The sequence below is a fragment of the Rhipicephalus sanguineus genome, chromosome 1 (genome assembly GCF_013339695.2).
Source record: "Rhipicephalus sanguineus isolate Rsan-2018 chromosome 1, BIME_Rsan_1.4, whole genome shotgun sequence".
Lineage (NCBI taxonomy): Eukaryota > Metazoa > Arthropoda > Arachnida > Ixodida > Ixodidae > Rhipicephalus > Rhipicephalus sanguineus.
This window is the reverse complement of record NC_051176.1, coordinates 155,936,112-155,961,940: the sequence shown is the minus strand read 5'-3', so window position 1 is coordinate 155,961,940 and position 25,829 is coordinate 155,936,112. Positions and strand designations below refer to the sequence as shown.

General features: G+C 46.8%; 1 protein-coding gene across 1 annotated transcript in view; it reads left to right on the top strand.

Annotated features, from left to right (window-relative positions):
• The first annotated feature begins 1,148 nt into the window (after positions 1-1,148).
• LOC119379844 (nose resistant to fluoxetine protein 6) overlaps positions 1,149-25,829 on the top strand; it is a 116,595-nt gene continuing 91,914 nt past the window's right edge. The window contains exon 1 of the mRNA XM_037648958.2: positions 1,149-1,524. Within this exon, the coding sequence (XP_037504886.2) occupies positions 1,152-1,524 (373 nt within the window). The 5' untranslated portion in view covers positions 1,149-1,151. The remainder of the gene's footprint in view (positions 1,525-25,829) is intronic.

The window sequence follows — 25,829 nt, the reverse complement described above, 5'->3', positions numbered from 1 at the left end:
TGTCGAGCTGGCAACTCTGATCACAGGAGCCTGAAATGTGTAACGCGAGTGAATAGTTCACGAAAGCGAGACTGCTCGCACGTGGATGAGATGTCTGACCACACTCTAGAGATCATTGTGTATACCCGCGAATAAGTTTAAACCACGCAGTAAGGCCAAAAATTCCGGAATAAAGTCAGCAGCAGCTGGGTGTTTGGGGCACTATGATTAGTTCCGCCAGCCAAACATTGTGAAAGGTTTTGCAGGAAGGCCAGATCCACGCGCCCATAAAAGGAGCGCCGTGACTTTCTAGATAGAACCAATGGTTTTATGCAGTGGCACGACACACGCTCGCCACTTTCTCAGGAGCAGTGCGCTTTCCTCTCACTGCGACTGCAGCTGCAGTGGCTTGGCGTGCCGCCCAGTGGCATGCGCGGCAGCGGGTCCTCGTGATGCGGAGCGAGCGTGCATAGAAGGGGTATTTGCCTGACCCACTCTTCCTCATGCGGCCAGCAACAAACTGGCATTGGACCGGGGCACGGCGTCCATAAAGAGTCCCGCCGCTGGAAGGAGCCCGGCCGCCGGGCTGCGGACGCTCCGATTCCCCCTCCCCATGACACATTTCTTTCTCTTCTCTCTCACACCAAAGCACAAACAAGACACGTGGTGTTTCCCGGCTTCCAAAACAGCGTCGCAGGCCAATGGCTCTCTCCGAGAAACAAACGCCCGGCTGATGGAGAAAGGAAAGGAGAAAAGCAGTGGAGAGGCCTTCCTCCTACACGACCCTCGCTCGACCGCTCCAGCGACCTATGCCAAGAAGCGAATCGCCACAGTCCGGGGGACCGTTATAGGCTCCGTTCTTTCCAACAGCACGACGAACATAAACTTTCACCACTCCGATTCAAGCGCGCGTAAGCGGATCGCGGACACAAAGATTGACAGCCCTCCGTAGCACTCATCCTTCCGCGCACCTGCTCGGAGCGAACGACAGGAAACGTTCAAGTGACCAGGCAGCGCGTCTTCATATTAGCGGAACCTGCAGCGCTTTTTTTTTGTTTGTTCAAGAACCGCGCAAGATACCTTGCTGCTGTCTATGGCTCGGTCGTGATAGCCTTAACAGGCTTTGGTAGCGCCGCCGCGGTTCATCAGAGAAGTCGTAGTACTTTGTCACCATGGCAAATATTGCGCTGTTCTTATACATCCTACTGTGCATCGAAGGCCTCCGCGTTACGGCGATAGAGTCGCCGATGGCGACTTCCCCTCCGGAAGAGTGGGCCGGGGTGACGAAAGAAGCTGAAGACATGGATGAGTCCGTCACGACGACGACGGAACCTGTGCCGACCACGACGTCTGAGTACGACCGTTTCGTGCAAGCGGTCAGGACCCAGGAGGCCGACGGCCGCAAAATGATGGCCGAAGGGCTCAAGAGGATCCTGCCTGTCATGATCCGCATGGGACACGAGTCTGGCATTTCGAGTGACTGCCAAATGGCCTACTTCAAGAACATGATGGGCATCAAGGACCTCAAGGCATGGGCGCTAAAGAGTAAGTACGCGGCACGTGCATTCGCAAGTGCCGTGAGAAGTTCGTTCTGTATGCTCTTTCAAGCTTTAATTCGGTGCACCGAGGTGATGTAGTTGTACGCCACATTGATCCTACATAGCCGCAGATCTATAGTATATGGTCATCCCTTTCATATGCATACCTTAAAAAAGGCCAAGAATACGGACGCGTTACCCTTAGGGATTCCCTGCTACACTCAACACATGCAGCATATTAGGCGTGTCGCACAGCCGCCACTCTTGCTAAGAAAATTTGATGGCGAAAGTGGCGCGAAATGAACTCGCGTCTCACTTCTCGTGGTCTTTTGTTTCTCGCGTCTGCGCTTTACGCTGACCCTTTTTCTATCCAGCGCATCTAGCGATTGAAAGCGGAATACTTTTAACGCAGCGTGATAACTCTTCAGATACGAGTTAGCTTTTATTCCACAGCTTGTCGACCAGCTTTTCCCGTTTTAGATGTACACATAAGCTTGACATATGCGGGCACGCTATGAAAAACGGCTATTCGAACGGCAGCTCTGACCATACACGCAACAGAGAGACGTAACCTCGATCAACCCATGGCCCGCAACTAGCGACTAATCTTTATCAACGAAAAAATATAAACACACAGCGTATTGTATCACGTATGTGAAACAGTAAGAGGTGACCTTTCTCTGTGTTTCGCACGCAGTTGCGCTGCCGTTCGAATATGCATTTCAACAAATTAGTCCAGGTATCAGTGCTATATTAAGGTCAGAAGCATAAAACATTAAATATACACGCACTTTGTAACACCTTTCAAGTGCTACAAGAAAAGCGTCAGTAAAATAGTTTTTTTTTAGTCTGCTCGTGGCTATATCGAATTTTTCAATAACGGACCAGAGTGAGAAAATGCACCAGGTATTTTGTAGCGATGCATTACAAGTGATTCTATGCTAGTCTCCACTGCTTACGAGCGCTGATCCCATTAATAAAGTGGACTAACTGCCGCTCTGACCACTGGCCAAGCGCGAAAAACGCGAAAAGGCATTAGCATCGGAAAAGGCATCGCTACAAGATAGCTGCCCAGAGAGAGTGAACATGCGACGTTGAGAAGATACTGTCTTGGCGCCATAAATTTAGGACGTCTTCTTTTTTTATTTTTGTGTGTGTCTTGCTCCTTACGCATCTTTTCGGTGTCGTGTTGGTTGGTTCAAATTATTACACAGCAGTGGCTCAGTTTTCACCTCAATTATAAATATTTTGTGTGTTCTCTTTGTTGTGACTGACAAACAAGAACTGACGGGCACGGGTGCGTGTTCGTCGGTTCTTTTTTATTATTATTCTTTCATCGCCAAAGCAAAGCGTCGTTTAGTGAAGGAAATACAGAATTCCGGAACTGCACTGTTGTGCATAATCGTGTGTGTCACTTACGTGCTCATGGTGTGTTATTACGTGCAGCTTTTCGTGACGGGCAATTGCTGCCCAAGTGGAACACAGAAAAAAATGAGCAGAAGGTCGGGGGAGTAAACCACCTGACATTCTTTCCCACGCCATCTCATACTTTCTGTTAAACCTCAGCAAAGAAATATGGACGGAACCATGCGACAACGACAGTGATGCACAAATATGTCTTACAAGCGGCAGCAGATTACAAGAGAAATATAAAAATAAGATTCAAATGCTGCAGGCCTTATAATAGAGGATCTGAACTTCAATATTTGTCTCGCTCATTTTCGTGGTAGGATCCACAACTGTTACGCGAGAACTGAACAGACACCTGATGCGTTGCGTCCGCATCTCTCTTTCTCCAAACTTATTTTCAGTCTCAATATGTCAGCTCCTCTAGTAAAGGCAGTGATACGACGAAAACCTTGTAATAATGAGACGTCGTGATGAAGCATATGAGTTATCACGTCATGCCGGAATATCTCCTTTTAGCTGTTACTTTTGTTGTTGAAAAAATAATGTTTTTTTTTTTCATCTTTTTGTCAGGATTAGCAAGCCCTCCAGATGTGAAACTACGCGTTTCATTAATGCGGGCCAGAGAAGCTGTTATACCGAGTAATAAAGGAAATTCAAGCTGTTGGAAATAAATTACTAAATACGTGAGATTGAAGTGTTTTCTGCAACGCGATGAAGGCTCCAGTTTAGGCAAAATATCAGACGGCGGTGATCTGTCTTTGCCATTCGAGCAATAACGTTTTGGTAGATCTTTTCACATACTGTACGTTGCCTTAGCAAAATAACGTGTCACATACATTTAGGTTCCTGTCCAAAATACTGCTGTACTCGAAGAGTGTGAATGTTGCGACAAAGGTGTGCTAATTAGCAATTATAGATGACGAACGTGAAGGCCACTCGCTGTGCCCGAAACGTGCGAAAAGTTGTGTAAACCTCATTTGTCATGCTTGCTGTGTGTGCCTAATTTTTGCACTGATTTGATCACTGCTGTGAGCACTGCGAGATGTGAAAAAAGTATACACACTGCGACCTGGATGATCTTAGCCAGTAACTGCGTGTTGTGCCAACGTTCAATTCGCACTATGCGAAGTTCCAAGTTGTGTAGATCAATTTTAAGTTATACGATATTGCATGGGTTTATACTAGAACGTGTGATTTTGGCATGGTCTACTGCCCTTGTACCCGTGAAAGCGCTCGACTTTGCTGTAGAAAGTCTCCGCAAACAGAATATTTTGTAGTAAATTGACATAGGCAGCAATTTTTTTCACACAGATGGGGAACGCAGTCTTCAGTTCTGTGGCGTACAAGAGGTACAGCGAAAAACATTGCTCCACCTGCTTTAGTGGTACTTCGCATAGAGTTTCCTACAATACTTACTAGAGGGAACTCTGGCGCTAGTGTCTATGGGAGCTGCAACGCATGACGCTTCAGCCAGCATGGGAATGATGGGTAGTACACATATTTGCCTAGTCTTCGTTCTTTCGGCTCCGTTTGGCTCCGCGTTGGCTGTATCCGCTTTGTCGCAAAACAAAGTTGAGCAAGAGTCAGAAGTTACACTTCACCGCTTTAACCTTTTTAGGCTCACCAATTGAAATATGGTCACGAAGTTCACAACGATCCATTCTGTTATCCGAAAGAAAACCAAAGCACAGCAATAAACAAAGCCACAAGTGCGTTCGAAGTCCGCAAGTACGAAGACTAGGCAAATTTGTGTACTACCCATCATTCCCATGGTGTCTGAACGATCGCAGCGCCAGAGTCCCCTCTAGTTAATTTTAGGAAACTCTATGGTACTTCGCATACTGTTTATCTGATTTGTAATGAACGGTGCATACTTTTATATAGAGAGGATTTGCTGTATACGTACTGTTAATAGTAACTGTCTAGCTTTCGGCATGAACATCGTTTTGTGCAAGACGAGCTTAGCTATTCAGATTGCAGGGGTGATTTAAAAGCAACTTGCCAATGAATTTCTTTCGCATACCTTCCTACATTATCCTTTATGTTAATATTACTGCGTGAACGATGTGAGTATTTATTGCGTTAAAGGTGTGCACGACCCTATACTTGCCCTGTAGCTTACGAAGCATGCACCTGTTTGTAGAGAATGACTGTCCGTACACTTTCGACATATCTGATCGGGAACCAGCGAGCGTACTCCGGACAAGCGCGTGTGTAAATTGCCACGCACGCTTAGTGCTTTATTTTGATGTGATCGGGTTTCACCCACCAAAAACTGTTACCATCGCTAGGCACCGCAACGTTTGGGAAACCTCTCGAGTGTTTTATATTATTCTGATAAGATTACGCACGCAACACGAGTACTCGAGTTTATTCTTGAGTTAACGCGAGCCCCCGCGATAACGCTGGAATTTTCGATCATTCATGTATAATAGACGATGATATTACCTACGGCCACGACTACGATCGCCGCTATGATCACCGCATTGCTTGTTACTTCGAGTTTTCAGTTCCTGGACCCAAGTTCGTATTCAATAAAGAGGTTCGTATTTACCAGTCTTACCGCAGCCTTCGTTACCGTCACGACCACGTGACATCTGGTGGAGGTGCTGGGTAAGAAAATACGGAACTCTTTATTGGGTGACAATACGTTTCGCAGCGTTCCCGGATCGATTGGAGCTGGTATATACCAAACTTGTGGTGCGCGAACGCGGGATAAGGCGAGTTTTCCGGACCGATTAGCGATACCGGTCGTCGAGTCGAAAGGGCCGAAAACGTTTGGGTCGTTCAGGTTGTGTGTGGGTCGCCGTTGGGGTCATGCGGATGAAGCGTGTGGCATAGAGTGCACTCCGAGGGAGTGCGTGGTGGTGCCCGGACGTGCTCTGTTAATGAATGGCCTCGCAACGGCGGTGGCCACGTCGTGCGAGGAAAGAAAGAAGGAAGCGGGTATAGCTAGACACGCGCGGAGTGTAAATTTCAGTCTCCCATAAGGGCGGCTGCCGGGCGGTCTGCCAGTAACTTTCCTCGCTGCCCCGCCGACTGATTGCTATTCCAACAATTGAGCAGAAACGCTTCTTCCGAGAACGTATCCTCCTCATCTCCGGCGCCGGGAGCTTCGGCGCGGGCGTAGCGTCCTCGCCCGGAATAAGGTCGCTCACGCGTCACTATAGGGTGCGGACGACGGCGGACAGAAAAAGAAGCCCAACCAACGGGGAGGCGAAAAGCCGAGAATGGCGCACGCTCTTCCTTTTCCGTCGTCGTGAGCGGATCCTCGGGCGACGGGATTTCATTTAATCCTGGTGGCCGTGGCCAGCCGCTGTCCCCAATCGTCGAGGTAGTCGCGCTACGTAAGCGAACGCAGCTCGTTATCGCTACTCGAGATCGGGTCCGCAAGTAGCCGGAATCGGGAAGACTCGGAGATTGCGCGGCGTGCGCGCGCGGTGGTTTTTTTTTTTCTTCCTTCAGGGCAGTAAGCCGCGCCCCACGGAGCGTGGAGCGTAGCGGCTGCAACACTGAGTCGGTCGGCCGCGCCGTTTCACTTAGGGCCTCGAAGAGACGAGCTCTGCTCAGCTACGCTGGGCTGATTAGTCGATTTGCGGCATTGTCTTCGTTGTGTCACATGTAGCGCTGGCCTCGGAATCCGCGTTGCGAAGTTTTAGGTAAGCGCGACGATCGTTCCCGATTAGGGCGTCCTGGTAAAAACCCCAAAGCTCGAGCGCGGATTAGTTATACGTAGTACATACATCTCCACTTAATAGGAAAACAAGACGCGCTTGGTTATTCGCCAAAAAATAATTTCTGGAACACGTGCACGAAGGTATATGAGAGCATTGCACTCGGAATGAAGGCTTTTGGGAGGCTGTCCATTAAGATGGATCTGCCTCCGATATTCATGCAGACTTCCAAGAAAGCAGACCATACGGTCCCTTTGGCGTTTATTTTTAAGACGACATCTTCCGAGGCACAAAGTGATTTTTAATGCGAGAAGTAGTGGTGCTAGCAAAGGGGCGTATACTATTCACGCGAGGGGGAATATGCATGGCAAGTATGAAAAAGAAAGTGATTATGACGAGGGTGATAAAGCGGATTACTATTTACAAGTAGCATGCCCTTAAAAAACGAATTCGACCTTTCTGTAGACAACCTGTAGACTTCCTGCACGCTGTCTCCTTTCTGGAGACTCAACCTTCCTCTATACTGAGTCTGTACATTTTGTACACACGTCCTGGGGCTTTCCTGTAGAATTGATCCTGCAAACTTTCTGAGCCCCGGGCATACAAACATTTTGCTCACTTTGTCCGGTTGCCTTATATAGAGTGCAGATATTATGTGGTCTGGGTGTACACGAATTCTCTGCACTGTCTATAGTTAGCCCACGCTCGTTTCGAAAAATCTGCGATTAACTTTTTCAGGCAGGCCTTCCTGCCGAAACATTAGTAAAGCTTGTGTTTCGCACTGTTGTCGTGTCCTCTTCGTCAGGTGCTATATATATATATATATATATATATATATATATATATATATATATATATATATATATATATATATATATATATATATGTGTGTGTGTGTGTGTGTGTGTGTGTGTGTGTGTGTGTGTGTGTGTGTGTGTGTGTGTGTGTGTGTGTGTGTGTGTGTGTGTGTGTAATGCACACAGGGAGGTGACGGGAAATCATCAGAAAGTGTTTGCATATGGACAACGTGCATTTTTCATTTTCGTGACAAACTTGAGTGCCAAAACCACAAGACTGAAAGATTTGTGTCTTTAAAGACATGAAAACAAGTCTTTACCGAGGTTTTAGAATTTTTAGACACGACAGTCAGCGCGGCGGATGACTCATAGATCTGTTTGCGCTGCTCATCGCGCCGTCACACAAACCGTCCAGTTGAGAGCGAAGCGTAAAATGATGTTTTACTCTTATGAGGTGGAAGGCACGAATTATTGGCTGTATTATCAATACAAGCTCTATGGGACACAATCATTCAGTGTTATCTGCTTTCCAACAATTTTACCGAACATGATTTCATCTTCGGCGACGAACCTGATGGCCTCTCTGAACGGGCGCCCTATAGGAAGAATACTGTTACGACGTCGGATGCTGATACAGAGGTGTGCGTCGCTAAAGATGGGGAGTTCTGTATAGTAATTAAGAATTATGCGAGCTAAAGGTCTCCCACCGATATATATTTACCAGGTCATAACACCCTTAGTTTGGCCCTGGCATTAATTTTGCACCCAAGCAACTAGATCGGCAAGTATGTATGTATGTATTGTCAGTTGACACATAAATCAGGCCCTTCCTTTTCCACAGTGCTAACCCTTTCTGTTCCAGCGTCCACGTATGTGGACAAAACTTATTAGTAATGTGTGATTAAGCTAGTCAACGCGTTGTCTTAAAAATCAATTTCAATGTTGGAATTCATTCAGCTTTTCATAACATCTCCATGTGACAACTTCTGTGAAGAAACAGTGGTAATTGTGCACAGAACAATGGTGTTCTTCTCAAGTCGCCCGTCGAGGTGTACACCTGCATTTTTTATAAGTTCACCTTAAATGTTTAAGAGCTTTCGAATTATTTGGATTTATTCGAGAAAAGTAAGGGTTTATCTTGTTTTTGTGTAACTTTTGTAGCAATGTGAGCGCCCAAAGTTTTGTACCATGAGTGAACGTTGCGGCGTCCACGTTTGTCTACGCCAGGCAAACCTAGCTCTTCTGAGAAGCTTACAGAACGCCGCATGGTAGTAGGACTCGCTTTGCTGCCGTGTGGTTCTTCACGAAAAATTATCTGCAGTTGTGCTAAATACGCCTTTCAGAAGTTGCGTTTAGAATTTACTTACCTCAGCCGAGACGCGGACTAAGTGATGAGGACCTGTATGCCACAATTTTCGAGTTGCCTTGCGGAAGAGAATATTCTGATTTGGAGAGCTCCGACAATAAATGCGTTGAAGCAGAGCCATCGGCAACCAAAGAAACCGTGAACGACGCTGCTGCTGATAATGAAAGTGTTCAATTTGAACCTATAACGATGAACGCATTGACAGTGATGATCAGCGACGATAATGACGATGATGAACCCGTTGAAGCAGAGCTGTGGGCGAGCAAATGCGCCTTGAATGGTAATGATGATAGTGATGATGAAAGCATTGTCCATGACGATAAAAGCGCCGATGATGGCTATAATGAAGGATGACGATGAGCATGTTGAAGCGCGGGCGTTAGCAAGCAAAGGCCTCATGTACAATCATGATGATGGTTGTACTGATGATGAACGTGTTCAACTAATGATGAAGGCGTTGATTATGATATAAGCGGGGATGATGATAATGATTAACGCGTTGAAACATAACCTTCGGCAAGCGGAATTCCCGTGTACGGCGGAGAAGGATGATAGACCTAGTGTAACTGGTGTTCGCGGCGTCCACATATGTGGACCCTTGTTTTATTGTCGAAATGAAGCTAATTTTTTCTGGTTTTCGGTATATTCCCTCTTTTGCCTAATGTTATCGAACATATGCCCAAGAAAGTGTACTTGCACAATTGGAATTGGCCATGGGATACAAAGGGCTAATATGTGTGCTCCTAAAACATCAACACATTTTGCTGCAGATTTCCAAGACGGCATTGATTCAGTGCAGCTCGGCTTCAACTCCCTAATGGGGACATTCACTCTCAAATAATTAACTAGAAAATATAATTGGTGAAATATTTATAAATAGCGCACGTACCCTACAGTTTTTCTTGCGGGTAGGGTCCGCCTCAAGTAATTTGACTCATGTGACAAAAGTTGGAGGATGCTATAGAGCTTCGCCTTCAAGAGTAGAACGCGATGGCGTAATCGGGCCCCGTTCACACCGATTTCTCAATCGCTAGCCTGGATTCACTTCTGGATGGGCACCTCAAGCGTGCCGCAAGGAACGGAACATCTGTGCGCGTGTAAAAAATCCGTTACAAACTATCCTAGAATGCCTACTGCAAGTACACTTCCGAAGAGCCCACTACAACATAATTCTTCCTTCTGCGAATGGGCGAAGCACCCATCTACGGATCCGTAAGGCAACTCGCGCACCTGTGCAGCTACACACGTTGTTGATGCTGTCGCTGATAACGATTATTAATTACGCCCGTACGCTTTCTAATGAGTGGGCCTTTGCGCAATTAACATGTTTCGAGGCCTGGTACAATTTTAGGAATCCGCCACGCAATATCACATGCGTTAAGGAAAATCCTCGCACTACATGACATTCGGGCGTGGCTCTGCGGTAGAACGCCTGCTTGCCACGCAGCGGTCCTGGGTTCGCTTTCTCCTTGACCCGAAGCTTTCTTTTATTATTTCTTTATTTGCATGTATCTCGAATTTTCGCTCACGGGCAACGCTGATTTTTCGATCACAACCAACTAAGCCGACAGCGGCATTTCTGCGAAACGAGCTCTTTAACGCTATCGCGCTCAAAGTTCGTTATCGAGCGCAGAAGATGTTTTATAAAATAAACAGCCAGACATGTTTACCACTCTAGTAGGGCACAGAGACGAGAACGGCACTACTACAACAGCTGCAGCATCCACGATTCTACTGGCTTGGTCTTTCAGCGTTGTTTGAGTGCCGGGAACCACCATCTATAGATAGGAAAGATGACATCTTTCAATGATATTGTAGCGCATGCAAACGGTAACCCAAGCATGGCGTATAAACAGGGCACATGCTTGCGCACCAAAATTTTACCGGAATATGTCGGAACGCTGCTTGCTGAAGCGCCGTGCGTGTGCGTGTATTCATGTTTCTTGCTTGTGTCCCCGTTTACATGCACTACAACATTATTAAATGCGAAGCATTTCTTAGCGAACCTCAGGCGCTTTGGCCGTTTCTATCTATCTATCTATCTATCTATCTATCTATCTATCTATCTATCTATCTATCTATCTATCTATCTATCTATCTATCTATCTATCTATCTATCTATCTATCTATCTATCTATCTATCTATCTATCTATCTATCTATCTATCTATCTATCTATCTATCTATCTATCTATCTATCTATCTATCTATCTTGCTGCCTACGTCTGGGCGCTCTCCTGGTCGTCTCCATAGGTTGTAATATACCAAAATTGGCATAGCAGAGAATGAATGTATGAACAACACGATTCACTGGTCATGACATGAATAACGCAAAATACCTGTCGCGTACGTCACGAAACCCTCTCTCTCTGTCACGTGTGGCACATACCCGAATACCAGAGTTCATGTTATGCGGGTATGTGCCACAGGTTAAATGTGTTGCACATTGTTGTGTTGTCAGTGCCAATGACTGCAGGTGGAATAATATGTTGTATTGTTGCTTATGCTAGTTCTGTCACCTATGTTATTTATTATACTAATGTTAATCATTTTGATCATGTTTATGTTACTCGATCATGTGTTTATTGTCTACATAGCTGTTTTTTTAAATTATGTTGTTTCGCCGAGCACTGATTGTGCAGGGGTCAGGGCCTCAGTCAGGCGCATGCTCGCGCCTTTAGCCCTCACCCCTTTGGTTTTTTGTAAGAAAACTATCAAACGTGTGAATAAAAAAAAAAAAAAGGTGATAGTCTCAACCAACACAGTAATCGCGAACATACACACTGACACACGAGGAAAGAGATAACCAAATTTAACCAGTGTTTAACTAGTGTTCTTCAACGTGCAATGACATGGCACAGCACACGGGCTTTTATCATTTCGCCTCCATCGAAATACAACCGCCGCGGCCGGGATCGAACCCGCGGCCTCCGGCTCATCAACCGAGCACCGTAACCGCTACACCACCGCGGCGGACGCAATGAAATTGAGAGAGCTCAAGACAGAACAGCCCTGGAAGACGCTGGACTACCATCCACTCGTTCACGTGGTCCGCAACGTGGATCACGTGGTTTGCGCAAAAATCGGAGTCAGTGCTTCCTACAATAATTCTGCCGAGGGGACCATACTCCTCAACATTGCCGGGGACTTGAACATTGATTTATCAAAACCCAGCAACGCCTGCTTCTTACACTGCATGAAAGACGGCTTAGATGTGAACAGGGCATCACAAGACCTCCTTGCCAGGTCCAGGACAGGAGGCATCATAGATCATTTCTTCGTAAGAAGCATCCACGATTTCCACCAGCCGCACTTCACTGCACTTAGACCCCTCGTAACCGCGATCACGAATGGATTCGATAACAAGTACTGTCCAGCTGTTGGTGCTCACTGATCACGGTGATGATGACCTTGTTCATGAACTGTCAAAAACCCTTCCGCACATGCCCACGAGTTCGTGAAACGTGCGTGCGTTGTCCGTCATAAGGGACAAGTATAAGCATAACAAGTGAAACGCAACTGTAAGAAGTGTAACTGTGAGTGTAACGTACGTGCAGGGCGCCTGCGCGTGCCACTCGGCTGTGTATATATTTAGAGAAATTTTTCTGAAGAAAGCTTAGTTGCGCGTAGCGTCTGTCCTGTGCATCTGTGTTCCTTCTTTGTCCTGTTCGAATCTGTGCTATCCAGTATTGAAGAATATAAGCACTACATATCAGCTTCCCATGTTGCTGTTGGCATCGTTGCGCAACTGTAAACAATTGGCTAAGAATACATGTGCGACTCTTCATATGTGTGTGTGTGTATAACATTTGCACATTTCTCTAGCGTCATTCCGTCACGTTTTGCTCAATGTGAAAAATTACGCCACAGTCACTTTCCGCGCATGCTTCGCATAACATCGATTCCCACGGTACGTGGGATCTGCCAAATTTTTCAAAGACGCCATACCAAGAAGTCCGCATCGCAAAACTACAACACATCGATCGGGAATTGGACCGAGGTGTCAGAATACATGTTTTTTTTTGCTCTGTTTCATGAGTGTGCAAAAGCTACGTGATCCGGCTTACCAGGGGCGTCCCGTCATGAGGGGAAAGCTGCAGCGCGTGCCTCTCTTCTTTCCCTCGCACCGCCCCTGCGGCTTAGCGTCGTGTTTTCAAGTAGATTCTCGAACGAGCTCGCCACAGTACAACTGGAAATATCCTGCATCCGCTGGAGCTTTTGCTGGGCAGGTCTAAGGTCACTGAACAGCGCCTTGAGCGTTGCGCGCAAAAGCGCGTGATTAAGTGGAAACCACAAGGAGCGCATTTACGGCATATATATGTATATATATATATATATATATATATATATATATATATATATATATATATATATATATATATATATATATATATATATATATATATATATATATATATATACACTCAACGCGTGGCGTCTGGTCGGGTCTCGCGCTGCACGCCGCAGTCTATACTGTAATCACGACTGAAATGAGTTCTTTGTGGCACGCAGTCACACGGAAAGCCATTCATCGCTGATTATATAGCGTTGGCTCAGCGAGACGCGAAACAGATGCGGCGACGGCGTGGCGAAAACGCGTCGTGAAGGCGTTCCATGAGTGGTCAATTTTAGTCGCAGCGCAGCATGCATCCACGCGACGTTCTTTTCCCCCTTGCACGCACCGCCGCGTGATTAAATAACGAGCCACATAAACGTTAAGCGATGCCGAATCGGCGCGATAAACGGTGACATCGAGTTGTCCCCCATGATTTTCTGCCTTGCCGGTGTGCTGCGGAGTGGGTGCATGCGCGCGCACGAGCGAGGATGCGCAGCCTCCATTCCTGGCTGAGCAGCGGCTTCCTATACGCACACGCCGGGGCTTGCATGAGCGGAATCCGCTTCCTGGTGGCTGCGCACGTTGCGTGACCCGCGTTGTTCCGCCCAGTTTCTCGACTCGGGCAAGGGATGCACGCGTAACGGAAGCGGGGCGGCAGTAACAAGTGGTACTTCACTTGCGGTTGCAGCGCTACCGCGTATGCAAACATCGTTCGAATGCGGCTCTGTTAGGTTTGTACGAACCCGTTATAGTAGGCATTAAGATGCGCCTAATTAAGGATATTTAATTACTTATTTAGTTAACTTCTGTACCCTCGAAGTCAATAGCATTAGAAAATACCGGGGGTTAGGGCCAAAAGAGTGAGAGGAAGATAAAGTATGCCCATAAGTACTTGTTAGTACTATTCTAGCCAAGTGTCGAAAAATGTAACATAAAATATGAGGCTAAATAATTACCGGTGTAGCTGCTATAGGCGTAAAAGTAAATACAACACATCCGTTGGCGGACACATAAGCCATATGTACTGTCAAATTCATACGTATGCAACATTCAGTAATGCAGCTCGAAATTGAAATAATAAAAAAAAATTGTTGGGGTTTTACATCCCAAAACCACGATATGATTATAAGGGACACCGTAGTGGAGGGCTCCGGAAATTTCGACCACCCGGGGTTCTTTAACGTGCACCTAAATCTAAGTGCACGGGCCTCTATAACATTTCACCTCCATCGAAATGCTGCCTCCGCGGCCAGGATTCGATCCCGCGACCTTCGGGTAAGCAGTCGAGCACCATAACCACTATACCACCACGGCGGGTCAACTCGAAATTGTTAATGTTTAGTGGTTTATGCTGTCAAGTCCCGGATGCGGTTTTAGTTTTTAACAGCGGAGCTGTTTAAACCGGCCGTAATCTGTCTGTTGCGAACAGAAAACTATCATCATCATGAACCGGAACGCGCTATCTTCGTCCTCTTCTTCATCTTCTGCTTCGCTCCCAGAACACATGCGCCGATTCCTCCGCCGCGGGATCCAGTAGTTCTAATGGGCGGGAGAACGAGTACAGAGATAGAGAAACAAAGAGATAGAAATAAAGACGAAGAGATAAATTCTCGGCGAAAGAGATGTCTTGGCGAGGCAAGATTCGAACCAGCTTACCCACAATCCGAAGGCAAGCGACTTAACCACTCGGCTATGCAGGGACGCTAGCAGAGCTTGGCATAGCCTTGTATACATAGTATAACAAGGAGGGAAAGGGAAGTCAAGGTGAGGAGCACAGATATGAGGGTGAGGAGGAGGGAAAGGAGGAGGGGGAGAGCAAAGCATAGCACAGAAAGAAAGAGAGGAACAGAGAGAACGAAAGGCAGAAAGAAAAATAAGGAGAGAAAGAGAGGGAAAGAAAAAGAAAGAAATACAGAGAGAGAGAGAATGGAAGGGAAGACAGCGAGAGAAAAATAGAAAGGCCGAGAAAGAGAAAAGAGAGAGAGAGAGACAGAAAGAAAGAAATAGAAATAGACAGAGACAATAAAGACACACAAAAACAGATAGAAAAAAGTCACAGTTTCACCGCAAGGGCGAAGCAGTGAATGCGATAGCAACAAATTTTAGGGTTATACGAAGAAAGGCTGGCAGCTAACTGCTTTGTATCCGATCTCGTGTAACTACAATACGCTCGTGTAAAAAAATACGACCGCTCCAGCGAGAGATGCTCTCCGCATAGTCACTTCGCGTTGAGAGCGCAGCACGTAGAAGGGTATACGAGCCGTGTGCTGTGATAGCTGTCGAGATAGCGCGCGCGCCAGCGATCGCGACCGCGCCCTTAGATTCAAAGTTCAAAGTTGCTGCTCGCGCGACACCCCCCCCCCCTCGCGTCTTTTTATTCTCGTTAAAGACGGGCGGGGTGTTTCCTGTCTGCTTCGACGGCAGACCTCCTGAACGGGGTGATGTTATCGCATGCACCCTTCGAGCGACGGAAATGGGCCGGCTCGTTTAATCTCTGCTTCGGCCGCGTTCGTCGCACCCACTCGCGCGCTTTTACCCGCGGTAGAACGTAGGATGCGCAGGGGGATCTTATCAATTTGGACTTCATACGAGACATGACGGTGACGGAAAAAACCCGTCGAGAGTGTCCATATAATTGCTATCGGAATAAAAGAAAAAAAGAAAGAAATAGAGAAAGAAAGAAAGAGAAAATTGGCAAAACTTTGCAAAACAGCCACAGCCACGACTGCCTAGGTGCCCATCAGCTCCGCTCTCTTTAGAATTGCGCCTCAGTGCAAGCTACACTAATTTTTTTTTTTTATGCGGAACGAATGACACCTGACAAGTGACACCTTGGGATTCAGTGTGGATGAAAGCGAGAACTGGGGAATTGTCAAAATAAGTAAAACAGAAGTTTACAGTATAGGTAAAAATAGGAAAAGTAACTGTAAGATATGTAGATATATATTCTAATGAATAACTAAAGGAACAAGGATACATATATGCGTAACGTTAGACTGCGATAGATTATAGATCATATTAGCTACAGGTAACCATCTGTTACCAACGGGGTGGTAACAAATAGTAACAAATTGGACGCCGTTAAGTCATCATTATCATTATTGTCATAATAATTAAATTTTAACATGTCATGTCACAAAGTGTCATTAACCTTCGTAGACGGTGCTGAATAGGTAACGCGTTTCTGTTATTTTTCCTAAATGCCATATTCTGAAAAGAAACGCTCAGAAGCCTTTGAAGACCATACCACATCATTTAGTGTATAATCGTTTACAACACCGCTGTATACCTTTCGTCGCATCCTCAGAGCTGCATCCATTATGATCCTGGTTATGTGAAATCAAAACAAACAAACAAACAAACAAACAAACAAACAAACAAACAAGCAAGCAAGCAAGCAAGCAAGCAAACAAACAAACAAACAAACAAACAAACAAACAAACAAACGAACGAACGAACGAACGAACGAACAAGAGAATAACTACAGGAAAGGTGGCTGGGAGCCAAAAAGCGTTGAGTGTCTTCAGGGGTCAGGAGTCAATGGGACAGGTCTATTCCCACCATAATTCTTGACCACAAAGAATATCTCGCCTGAGGAAGTCGACGACGCCTGCGTGCAGCGGACATGCGAGCACGTAGCCTCTCTGCTCGTCATAATGTTTTGTTTGAGAGTTCTTCGGCAAGTTGTTCGCAGGATGCTGCTTTTAGCGTGACGAACGCGACGCTTCTTTCGCTGACTGCTCGATCTGAGCTTCCAGAAAAGACGCGTGCGCGCGCCCTACACGCGACCTCAGTTGACAAAGCTTCAGGCGTGACCACCAGTCGCTCAGGCGAATCCGGCGCTATGAGAAGGCAAATACAGGCCAATAGTAAGTTAAGTTCGAGAGAATAAAAAAAAAAAAAGGAACAAGAGATGAAAACCGAAATGCTCGAAATACAGTGGAGCTCACCTCCGCCGAATTGCCTCTATTCTCGGCAAATATACATGATCGGCCGAGCGTTTGACGCCGCCAACCGACATCGAGATGTCGGCTCGATATCACTGTCGTCAGTCAGGTGTCCGCAAAAGAGCCGTGTTCGATGCGGACGCGTCCTCCGATTACATCCAAATGGCGACGCGAGGCCAGTCGGCCGCTGGCGAGGTCGCGTGGCGGACGTGCCTCCAGGTGGGTGCACCCGAGGCGGTCAAGGTGCGCGTGACACAGGAAGTGCGTTGGGGCAGGTATACATACTTGTTTTTTTTTTTAAACTTCACCAAAATTAAGAACATACTTACATAAATAAGCCGTGGTGATGTTATCAATGCCCTTCAACTGCATAGATTGGGAGCCTGTATATAGATAAATACCAATTTGTGCAGTGTTGCGTGTAATTAACGAAGTTACGTTAATCATCGTAATTAAACGAGTTCCTGCAAGAGTGTACGAAGAAATATTCAACATTCGAAGGCGCTCTCTAAGCGAAATCGACGCGGAAGCATGTAGAAATGCGCAATTGGGGGGGGGGGGGGGGGGTGAGGGACTTCCTCTACCCAGAAATTCCCCCTAATGGGTTAAGGGGCGCAAGTTTGGTCTTGTAACTTTATTATTTTGCAAAATTCACATGTAGGCTCATATATTTCAGTTTAATTGGCGAGATAAAGAGCCCTGGTGTCACTACCCATGAATGAGATGCAGTCGCCGGTTGTGGTCAAAGGCCGAGCCAGAGCCCAAAGTTGACAGAACACAAAAAAACGTATATATATTCTCAATTCAGGCAGTTACAAATACTTCAATATATGCGCACTTGGCTGGTTCAACACAATAAATTATTATCAGATGGGATGACAATAATTAACTAGCGCTACAGCATTATACATGCATGAGCGGATGCTCAAGCAGTTGAAATGCTCTTAATGTTCACCAGTGTCGTTCCCAGCAAGCAGTTCACGGCGTCGAAGTAATTTTTGATACTTGTCACTCGTTGACTGTTGCGGGGAAACTCTTGTTCCAACGTTGGCTGGTAATGTGGCTGTTCCGATTGACTAACTGGCTGTCCGAGTTCTTCGCTTCTTCACGCTTATATCGGCCTCCGACTAGATTCTGGAGCTTTCCATCGTTCACAGTACACGGGAAGACAGGGAAAGAGGTAGAAACTTGTCGTACCTTCTAGTGATGCAGAACTATCGGTAAATTAAGTATCGATAGTATCGATAGTTTTTTTTTTTTTTTGAAACTATCGATAGTGTAAACAAATTATCGATAGTGCTACTATCGACAAACTATCGATAGCGCAATCGGTAGTACTATCGTTAATATTACTAGCGATATTACTGCCACGCATGTTTATTGCTTTGCTTTGACGTATTCGGGTTTCACCCACAAAGACTGTTAGCAACGTTTGACGCAGACCGCGCTGTAATGTTTGAGAAGCTTCACAATTGTTTGAGATCATTCTGTTAAGATTACGCGCCGGACGCGAACAGTCAAGTTTATTCGAGAGCTTACGCGAGCACTAGCGATAACGCTGGAAGTTTTGATGACTGATGTTTTATTATAAAGGACGACGCGTTCCAGCAATGATCAGATTACTCAACGGCTGACAACTGCTCCCGCCGCTATCAGTGCGTAGCATGTATCGCTTGTATATTGAGTTTTGATTTTCTGGGCACAAGTTCGCACAAATAAAGAGCTTCGTATTTCCCAGTCTTGCTGCAACATTATTGACCGTTACAACCACGTGACAATACTATCGATAGTGCTGTGAATAATGATGCGGTTGCTGGCCGGCCATAGTGCCAAAATATTTGCGATAGCCGATTACCAGCTTGGCTTAATTATTGGGCAATTTTCGGCAAAAAAATTATTTATTTCCGCAGTGAAAATGGCGGAATATATCCATCAATAAATTCATATACAAAAGCAACCAGTTACACCTTACAATTAACTCCCTGATATATTTTTTTTCTTTTGAAATCATAACATGCATTATCAATTTGAAGCCGCACAGACCTACCACATGTAAAGGCTTCCTTTCCGCTACAGCTTAACAGTTTGACATTATGATCACGTGTCAGCAAAGCACTCTGGTGAAGAACACAATCATGTCAACTTTCTTGGCCTTCAGCCTGCTCTTCCGGCTCCCATATGTAACACGCGCGCTGGGAACTAAGTTTATTCTTCAGTGAGTCCGCGCTGTTGATATTATACTATCGATAGTACCATTCAATTTTTGACTATCGATAGCGCTATCGATAGTATTTTTCACCATCGATAGTTCGATAGTGGCTCAGCTATCGATAGTATCGATAGTACCATCGATAGTTCTGCATCACTAGTACCTTCGCATGGCGTCGGTTGCGACGACCGTCTCGGGCGCGGGGACGATGCGGTGGTGATTACTGGTGCACCGGTACTTGTGTGTACAGGCAAGAACTTCCCACTCGACCTAAAGCTTGGCGAAATACGCAGTCAATCGCGACACTTGCTTCATCGAGGTGATAATTTGGAACCCCAATTAATCGTACTGGCAACAAAAAATAATTTACCTCCCAAATACAACGCACCTAGTACCATATATTGCACCTTATTTGCATAGGCATCACATTGCGATGATCCAGAACAAACATCGCATCGCATATATCGTGCGAGCAGGGGGTGCCGCCTGGATATTAACACGAAAGTGTTTTATGCCGTGGTCCACCAAGACTTCACTGACATCATTTCCGTCACGGATGTGACGGCGGTAAAACGCACACGAACAGATGACAAAGAAAAACCAGAAGAAAAAAAGGTTTCGTTGATTTGGGAGTCGAGCCCACGACCTCTCGGTCCGCGACGATAGGAGCCGGGAGCTTTGCCTACTGCGCTACAAACGTTCATGCATGAGCCGTTACGAACGCGCCTTATATTTTTCACACCACCTCATTTCCACAGTGAACTTGGTTGGCGTGTGCCGGTGTCGCCGTCTTGGAGAGGTGAATTGAAGTACTGCATCACGACACTAACGGGCGCCAAGAGGACGCGCTTCGGTAGTCTCAGCGCAGCGGAGGCTGGCTTCCCGATTTCCACTCCATTTCATTTCAATACTGTTTGAGTGAGTGCGTTGTTGCAGTGAGAGACACGCCAAGCGGAACGCCTTCGCGCGTACACGGCTCAAGCTACGAGCTCTGCCTCTCGCGTTCCTGAAACACTGCGTGATAATAGAGAGTTTTAGTGCTGGGTTCCCGCGGGCTTGGGGGCGCGCGGGCCCTTGAGCTCTTTTGTATTCTCGGTAGATGCGGCTGGGAGTACAAAGGAACGCAAGAGCGTGCGTACGCAGGTGGCTTGGGGTCCCCAGTGCTAAAACTCTCTAGTGTATGCATGAGCAGAAGTGTAGGTTACCCGATTGCTGGAGAGCGCACACCTTGCCGTTTTTCTCTTCAAATGACGACGCTTTCCGTGAGCGCACATCGAGTACTAGTGATTATGTGCTTGCTGATGCCATCTTTGCGCGGGATTCGTCATGCGCTATGTCTGGGTTTTTGTTAATTACTTCAGCTACCACAAAGGTTTAATAATGAACAACGAGTCGCACATCTATAGTGTACTGCGATGGTGCAGGCGAATACATCAACCGTGCACGCGGAGCTTACGACTTTCGAAAGATTAGACAAGAACTCTTGCCCCGGGCTTTCTCACAGCACATACCGTTTGCGAGACAAGCCGTGTTTCCAGTGTGCTGCATGAGCTTGAAAATTGTGTTTTGGCTCTGTGAGCTACTAGTGAGTGTCAGCCAGCAACACGTGTAGGCGTAGTCCTTGCTTCTGTAATTTTATTATCCATTCGTTGCCCATTATTTTCCCACTAATATTAGCTGAGCCATCTGCATCGTAACTGTTTTCGCCAACGGGCCACAGAAAAACACATGGGCGCGTCTTCGTCATTAAATATTTGACGGAAGCTTCGTGGGTTCTGATGCGCGTGATCAGTACGCCCTGTCAGCGGCTCGTCCCGGTGCGCGTTCGAAGCTGTCGTCCATGTGTTCCGGCGAGCTGATTGGAGATTCAAAGAGAGATGGGCCACCAGGAAGGCTGTGCTTCCGGATACAAAAATTTGACGTCAGGGCCTCTCCTGTTTTGTTTATTTCTTCCATGTTGTAGAGAACGCGCTCCAGTTAACCTCTGTCAGTATACTATAGTGTTCTGGTCGCAACTATCGCTTTAATGTACTTAAGACTACATATTCCTTGTGTCAACTTGGCACGTCCATTCTTGAGGATTGGCCAATAATGGACACATACCATTGTGGTGTACGCAGTGCCGAAGTTGTCTCTTTGGGCACATATTCAATGGCACTTACACAGTGACCTAAGTTGCCCATATAGGCCAGATGGCAACCAGCATGCAAGTTGTCAATGAGGCCCGCACATACCCAAGGGTCCCATGATGTATAACAATAATATCTGGGGTTTAACGTCCCAAAACCACGATATGATTATGAGAGACGCCGTAGTGGAGGGCTCCGGAAATTTCGACCACCTGGGGTTCTTTAACGTGCACCTAAATCTAAGTACACGGGCCTCAAACATTTTCGCCTCCATCGAAAATGCAGCCGCCGCGGCCGGGATTCGATCCCGCGACCTTCGGGTCAGCAGTCGAGCGCCATAACCACTGGAGCACCGTGGTGGGGCCCCGTGATGTATGCTCGGCAAGACATATACATAGTAGCCAAAGTTGACTGCTATTTTTTCTTGTTGCGCTCTGTGGTGCGATCATCCTACCTAAGCGGGAGAAGTACCTTAAGATGGTCGCGCCTTGTCCTGCCTGCTTTCTTGTGTCGTCTTGTTTGCTCTAAACGTTATTTTGAACACGCGCAACTAGCCCGTCATTGCATTCTGCTGGATAAAAAAAAGCTATCACATAATAAATTATTATTATCGGTGTCACACGGGCACTTTTGATCGCTACCAGCGCCTATCAGGCTCGGATTTCTCAATCGAGATCAACAATGGTCGCTGCTACACTGTACAAACTAATTCGGATGGAGTTTGGCGTGTACGTCAGCCAAATCGAGATGTGCGAGCCAGATCGCGATCGTCTTGACCCCGATCGGGCCTAGTCGCAATTAAAGGTGACCTTGTAGCCACATCTGATCCGGATCAAGCCTGATCCGGATAGGCAGTGATCGCAATCAAAAGTGCTCGTGTGACAGCGATATAAAACTGACCACGGAACAAGCGTCATGTAAGACCTGTAATTCGTTTATGCTCGTTTGCTGCCATTGTTTTGCATAATGTCATCGCTGTCGTTCCCCACTCACACCACCAATTCCTAGAAGCATTCGCTGCAACCAGAGCCTCGCAACCTCATTCGGCCAATCGCTTTCCTTCAAAGTCGAAACACTGAAGTGGCTATTCTTGCGTACTGAGAGGCCTCATTTATTTATCCAGATTTAGCAGACTGAAGTGTTGCCAACAGAATGGAAGAAGGCTCATTTTTGTGTACATTCTCAAGCGCGTTCTGCGCATTTATGGATTGGAGAGCCGAACAACTAAAGCTGAAGCATACTGCATATAGCACAAAGGAAAAAAAAAAAAAAAACTCCCGACACTAAACGGGCGCCACCGCTTTAGTCTTGATCGCTAAAACGTCCGAACTGCTGTGAAATCATAAACAGGAGAACTCAGAATTTGCAAGAAATACGCCCGCGCTCTGCGAAACACGAGGCCCTAACAACCACCATGTTTAGGGGAGGCCACCACTGTAAGAAGCACGCGACAGCCGAAGGCAAAAATAATAAAAAAAAAGAAGCAAGAAAAGTCGGTTGCCTGCTCTCTTCCGTCAGTGGCATGCATGTGCAACAGCAGCGGCAGCCGGACTCTTTGGAGAAAGAGTGCGCGGTCCCGCAGAGCTCATTATTCCATAAACAGCTGCTGGCCTTTGCACGGCGGGAAAGTCAAGCGGCGCGTAGACGTAGCGTGGTATACACGCGGCGGGCCGTGCCGCGCCTTCCTCGCGTTCATATACAGCGTGGATGAAGCGCCACGGCGACCCTGACTCGCGTTGAATCGGCCGCCTATTTTGGTCCTGAATGGGGTCACTATTGTCTACGAATTGCGCGACGCGTACGCTGCGCGTTTCGGACACGCGCATTATCAGTGCGCGCAGCTCGAGTATCCGCCACACGCGTGCAGGTTCGCGCAACGACGTGCACTTGCCATGGCTTGTCATTCGCTCACTGTTTATTCGTTCGGTTATCTACGCGAGCTCATTTTTACCTGCGCTTAGAGTCCCAGCATAGCAGTACCGACATCAGGTAGATGTACTCGCCTTGCACGAGGGCACGATTATGTACGCACTTCGCCACCGGGCATCGCCCTGCGATCTGTGGGCGGGCCGCCAGCGCGAGCTTTGCATTTCCGCTTACACTTCCTGCTTGCGCACGTTGTATAGTAGAATAGCAGAACTAACTAACTAACTAACTAACTAACTAACTAACTAACTAACTAACTAACTAACTAACTAACTAACTAACTAACTAACTAACTTACTAAATGTCGATTTATTTATTTATTTATTTATTTATTTATTTATTTATTTATTTATTTATTTATTTATTTATTATCGATAGGTGCTAGCCTTAGACACCTTTCAGAAAAGAAAAGGCCTTTTTTAACGCCCAATAGGCGTTACTTGTGGTTCTCGGTTGTGATCGGATGTTGTATCTTAAGGCAATTGCGTTAAATTCTAGTGAGAGGGCTAGCGTTAAGCTAAAGCAGTAGCGTAGGCTTCGCTGGTGCTAAAGCTGTAGTGTAGGCTCTAAAAGGGTCGTACGAACAAAAGAAATTACACCATCTCCCACTAAAGGGAACCATGTGGGGATGCGAAGCAGCGCATGGGTCGATTTAAAGTTCCGTTCATCACGGGCACCGTGCCCGATGTTAACGCGTCCTTGCAAGTGGAGCACACCATGAATTCACTGTAGTTGCTGTTGCAGTTACTCGTCCCGAACTCTTGTTGGAGCATGCCACGCGGGTTAATCGCGCGTCTGCAGAATCTCGTTCCCCGGCGCCATCACGTGATTGCTGACAGAGTGTAAGGGGGAGAGGCCACAGCGTCTTACCCAGCCCCTTACACAGGCTCGAACGCGCTAGCGCGTGCCAGCGCGTTCTGACTAGGATACAACGCGTTGGTTCATCGCACGTCTGCAGAATCTCGTTCCCCGACGCCATCACATGATTGCTGAGAGAGATTAAGGGGGAGAGGCCACAGCGTCTTACCCAGCCCCTTACACAGGCTCGAACGCGCTAGCGCGTGCCAGCACACATGGTTTTGTCTGCGTTACGGCAAGCTAGGACAGCGTACGGCAGCCCGGGCCCCTAAAGTGCTCTGCACGCATCATCATCAAGGCGGTCGAAGAACAAGAGGAAGAAGACTTCTCCTTGGCGCGAGCGCGCGCTCAGATGGTTATGCTAGGCGGGACGGTCGCCAATGGAACTACGGACATAGCCCAGGGGAAAAGCTGCTTCGCATCTAAAAAGGCTCAGTGTACCTGTATATACCGGTAAATAGTACATAGGTATGTCAGTGTGTATGGAGCTTACTGGAAAACCAAGGTGGCAAGCTGGGTATTTATTGTCCGGTTAACCTCCCTGCCTTTCGCATAACCATCATCTCTCTCTGTCTCTCTCACCCCTGAGCAGTGTACCTTGGCGCTAAAATAGAATAGAGTCAGCAGCTATAAGTTGTGCCCGAGCGTTGCCCTCCTGCCAGGAGAGGTGGATGCTTCCACGCTTTCTTCGACGGGAAGTGGGGCAAGGTCTACCAACCGACGCAGACTGACCCTTCCCTGACAGGCCACAAGGACGACTGTAGCGACCCCTTCTCATCTTATTCTCGCGGGAAAGGAATACTCACTTTACGTGTTTGACAGAAATTACTACTGCACCTCCCTCCTTAATTTGCTCCGGTTGTAGAGAACGAAGGTTAGCGGAGACAATCGTCCAACGAAGAGCAATTGAGGTCACGAAGGTCCCACTGTTAATGAAGTCCCAAATTACGCTAAAAAACAAAGGCAAACTGAACTTTGCTTAATCTTTTAGTTCCCCATTCAAAAAGTTGCTTGAGGCGTCTAATGTTCGATCACTGCGCGTATTCGTTCTACCAGCTGGAATGCCCCTCTCAAGCACGCACATGCGATTTTGCAACAGCTGAATTTACGACTCATGCGCTAAGCGCCGATAAAAGCAGGAGATTTGCCGGTATATGAAGCATCCTTTCGAGCCACGCATCCCTTCAGGACATCGCCCTAGAACCTTTAGGCTGAGTATCTAAAGGGCTTTGTGCACAGTACTCAGTAGGATCGTTGGGGGCATCCTCCTCTAAACAGCCTTGATCCATTAAACAGAATGAAGGTATTGAAAAAAAAAAAAAAACAGCATTCTGAGCATCGGGTCTTCGACACATTACGATTCTTGATGGGACGATCCTGTATTTTGAATTCGCTTCCCACAGGCTATCGTAAAAGTACCACCAAAAACAAACGCGCAAGCTAAATTTGTCAATGCTTTGCGCTTGAGGAGACTCTCCGGTTTAATTATTTGTTTATTTCTTCTTCAGCTTGCTCAGGACGTTGAGTGAATCTAGTCCCTTCGTGGTATGCTGTAAGAAATTGACTTGAAAATGCAATCTATGACGTTTGCTTCAAGTAATATAGAATGTTTGTAGGCCGTTTAAATCGGCATTAAGTACGCTGTAAAACTGAATAGTGGT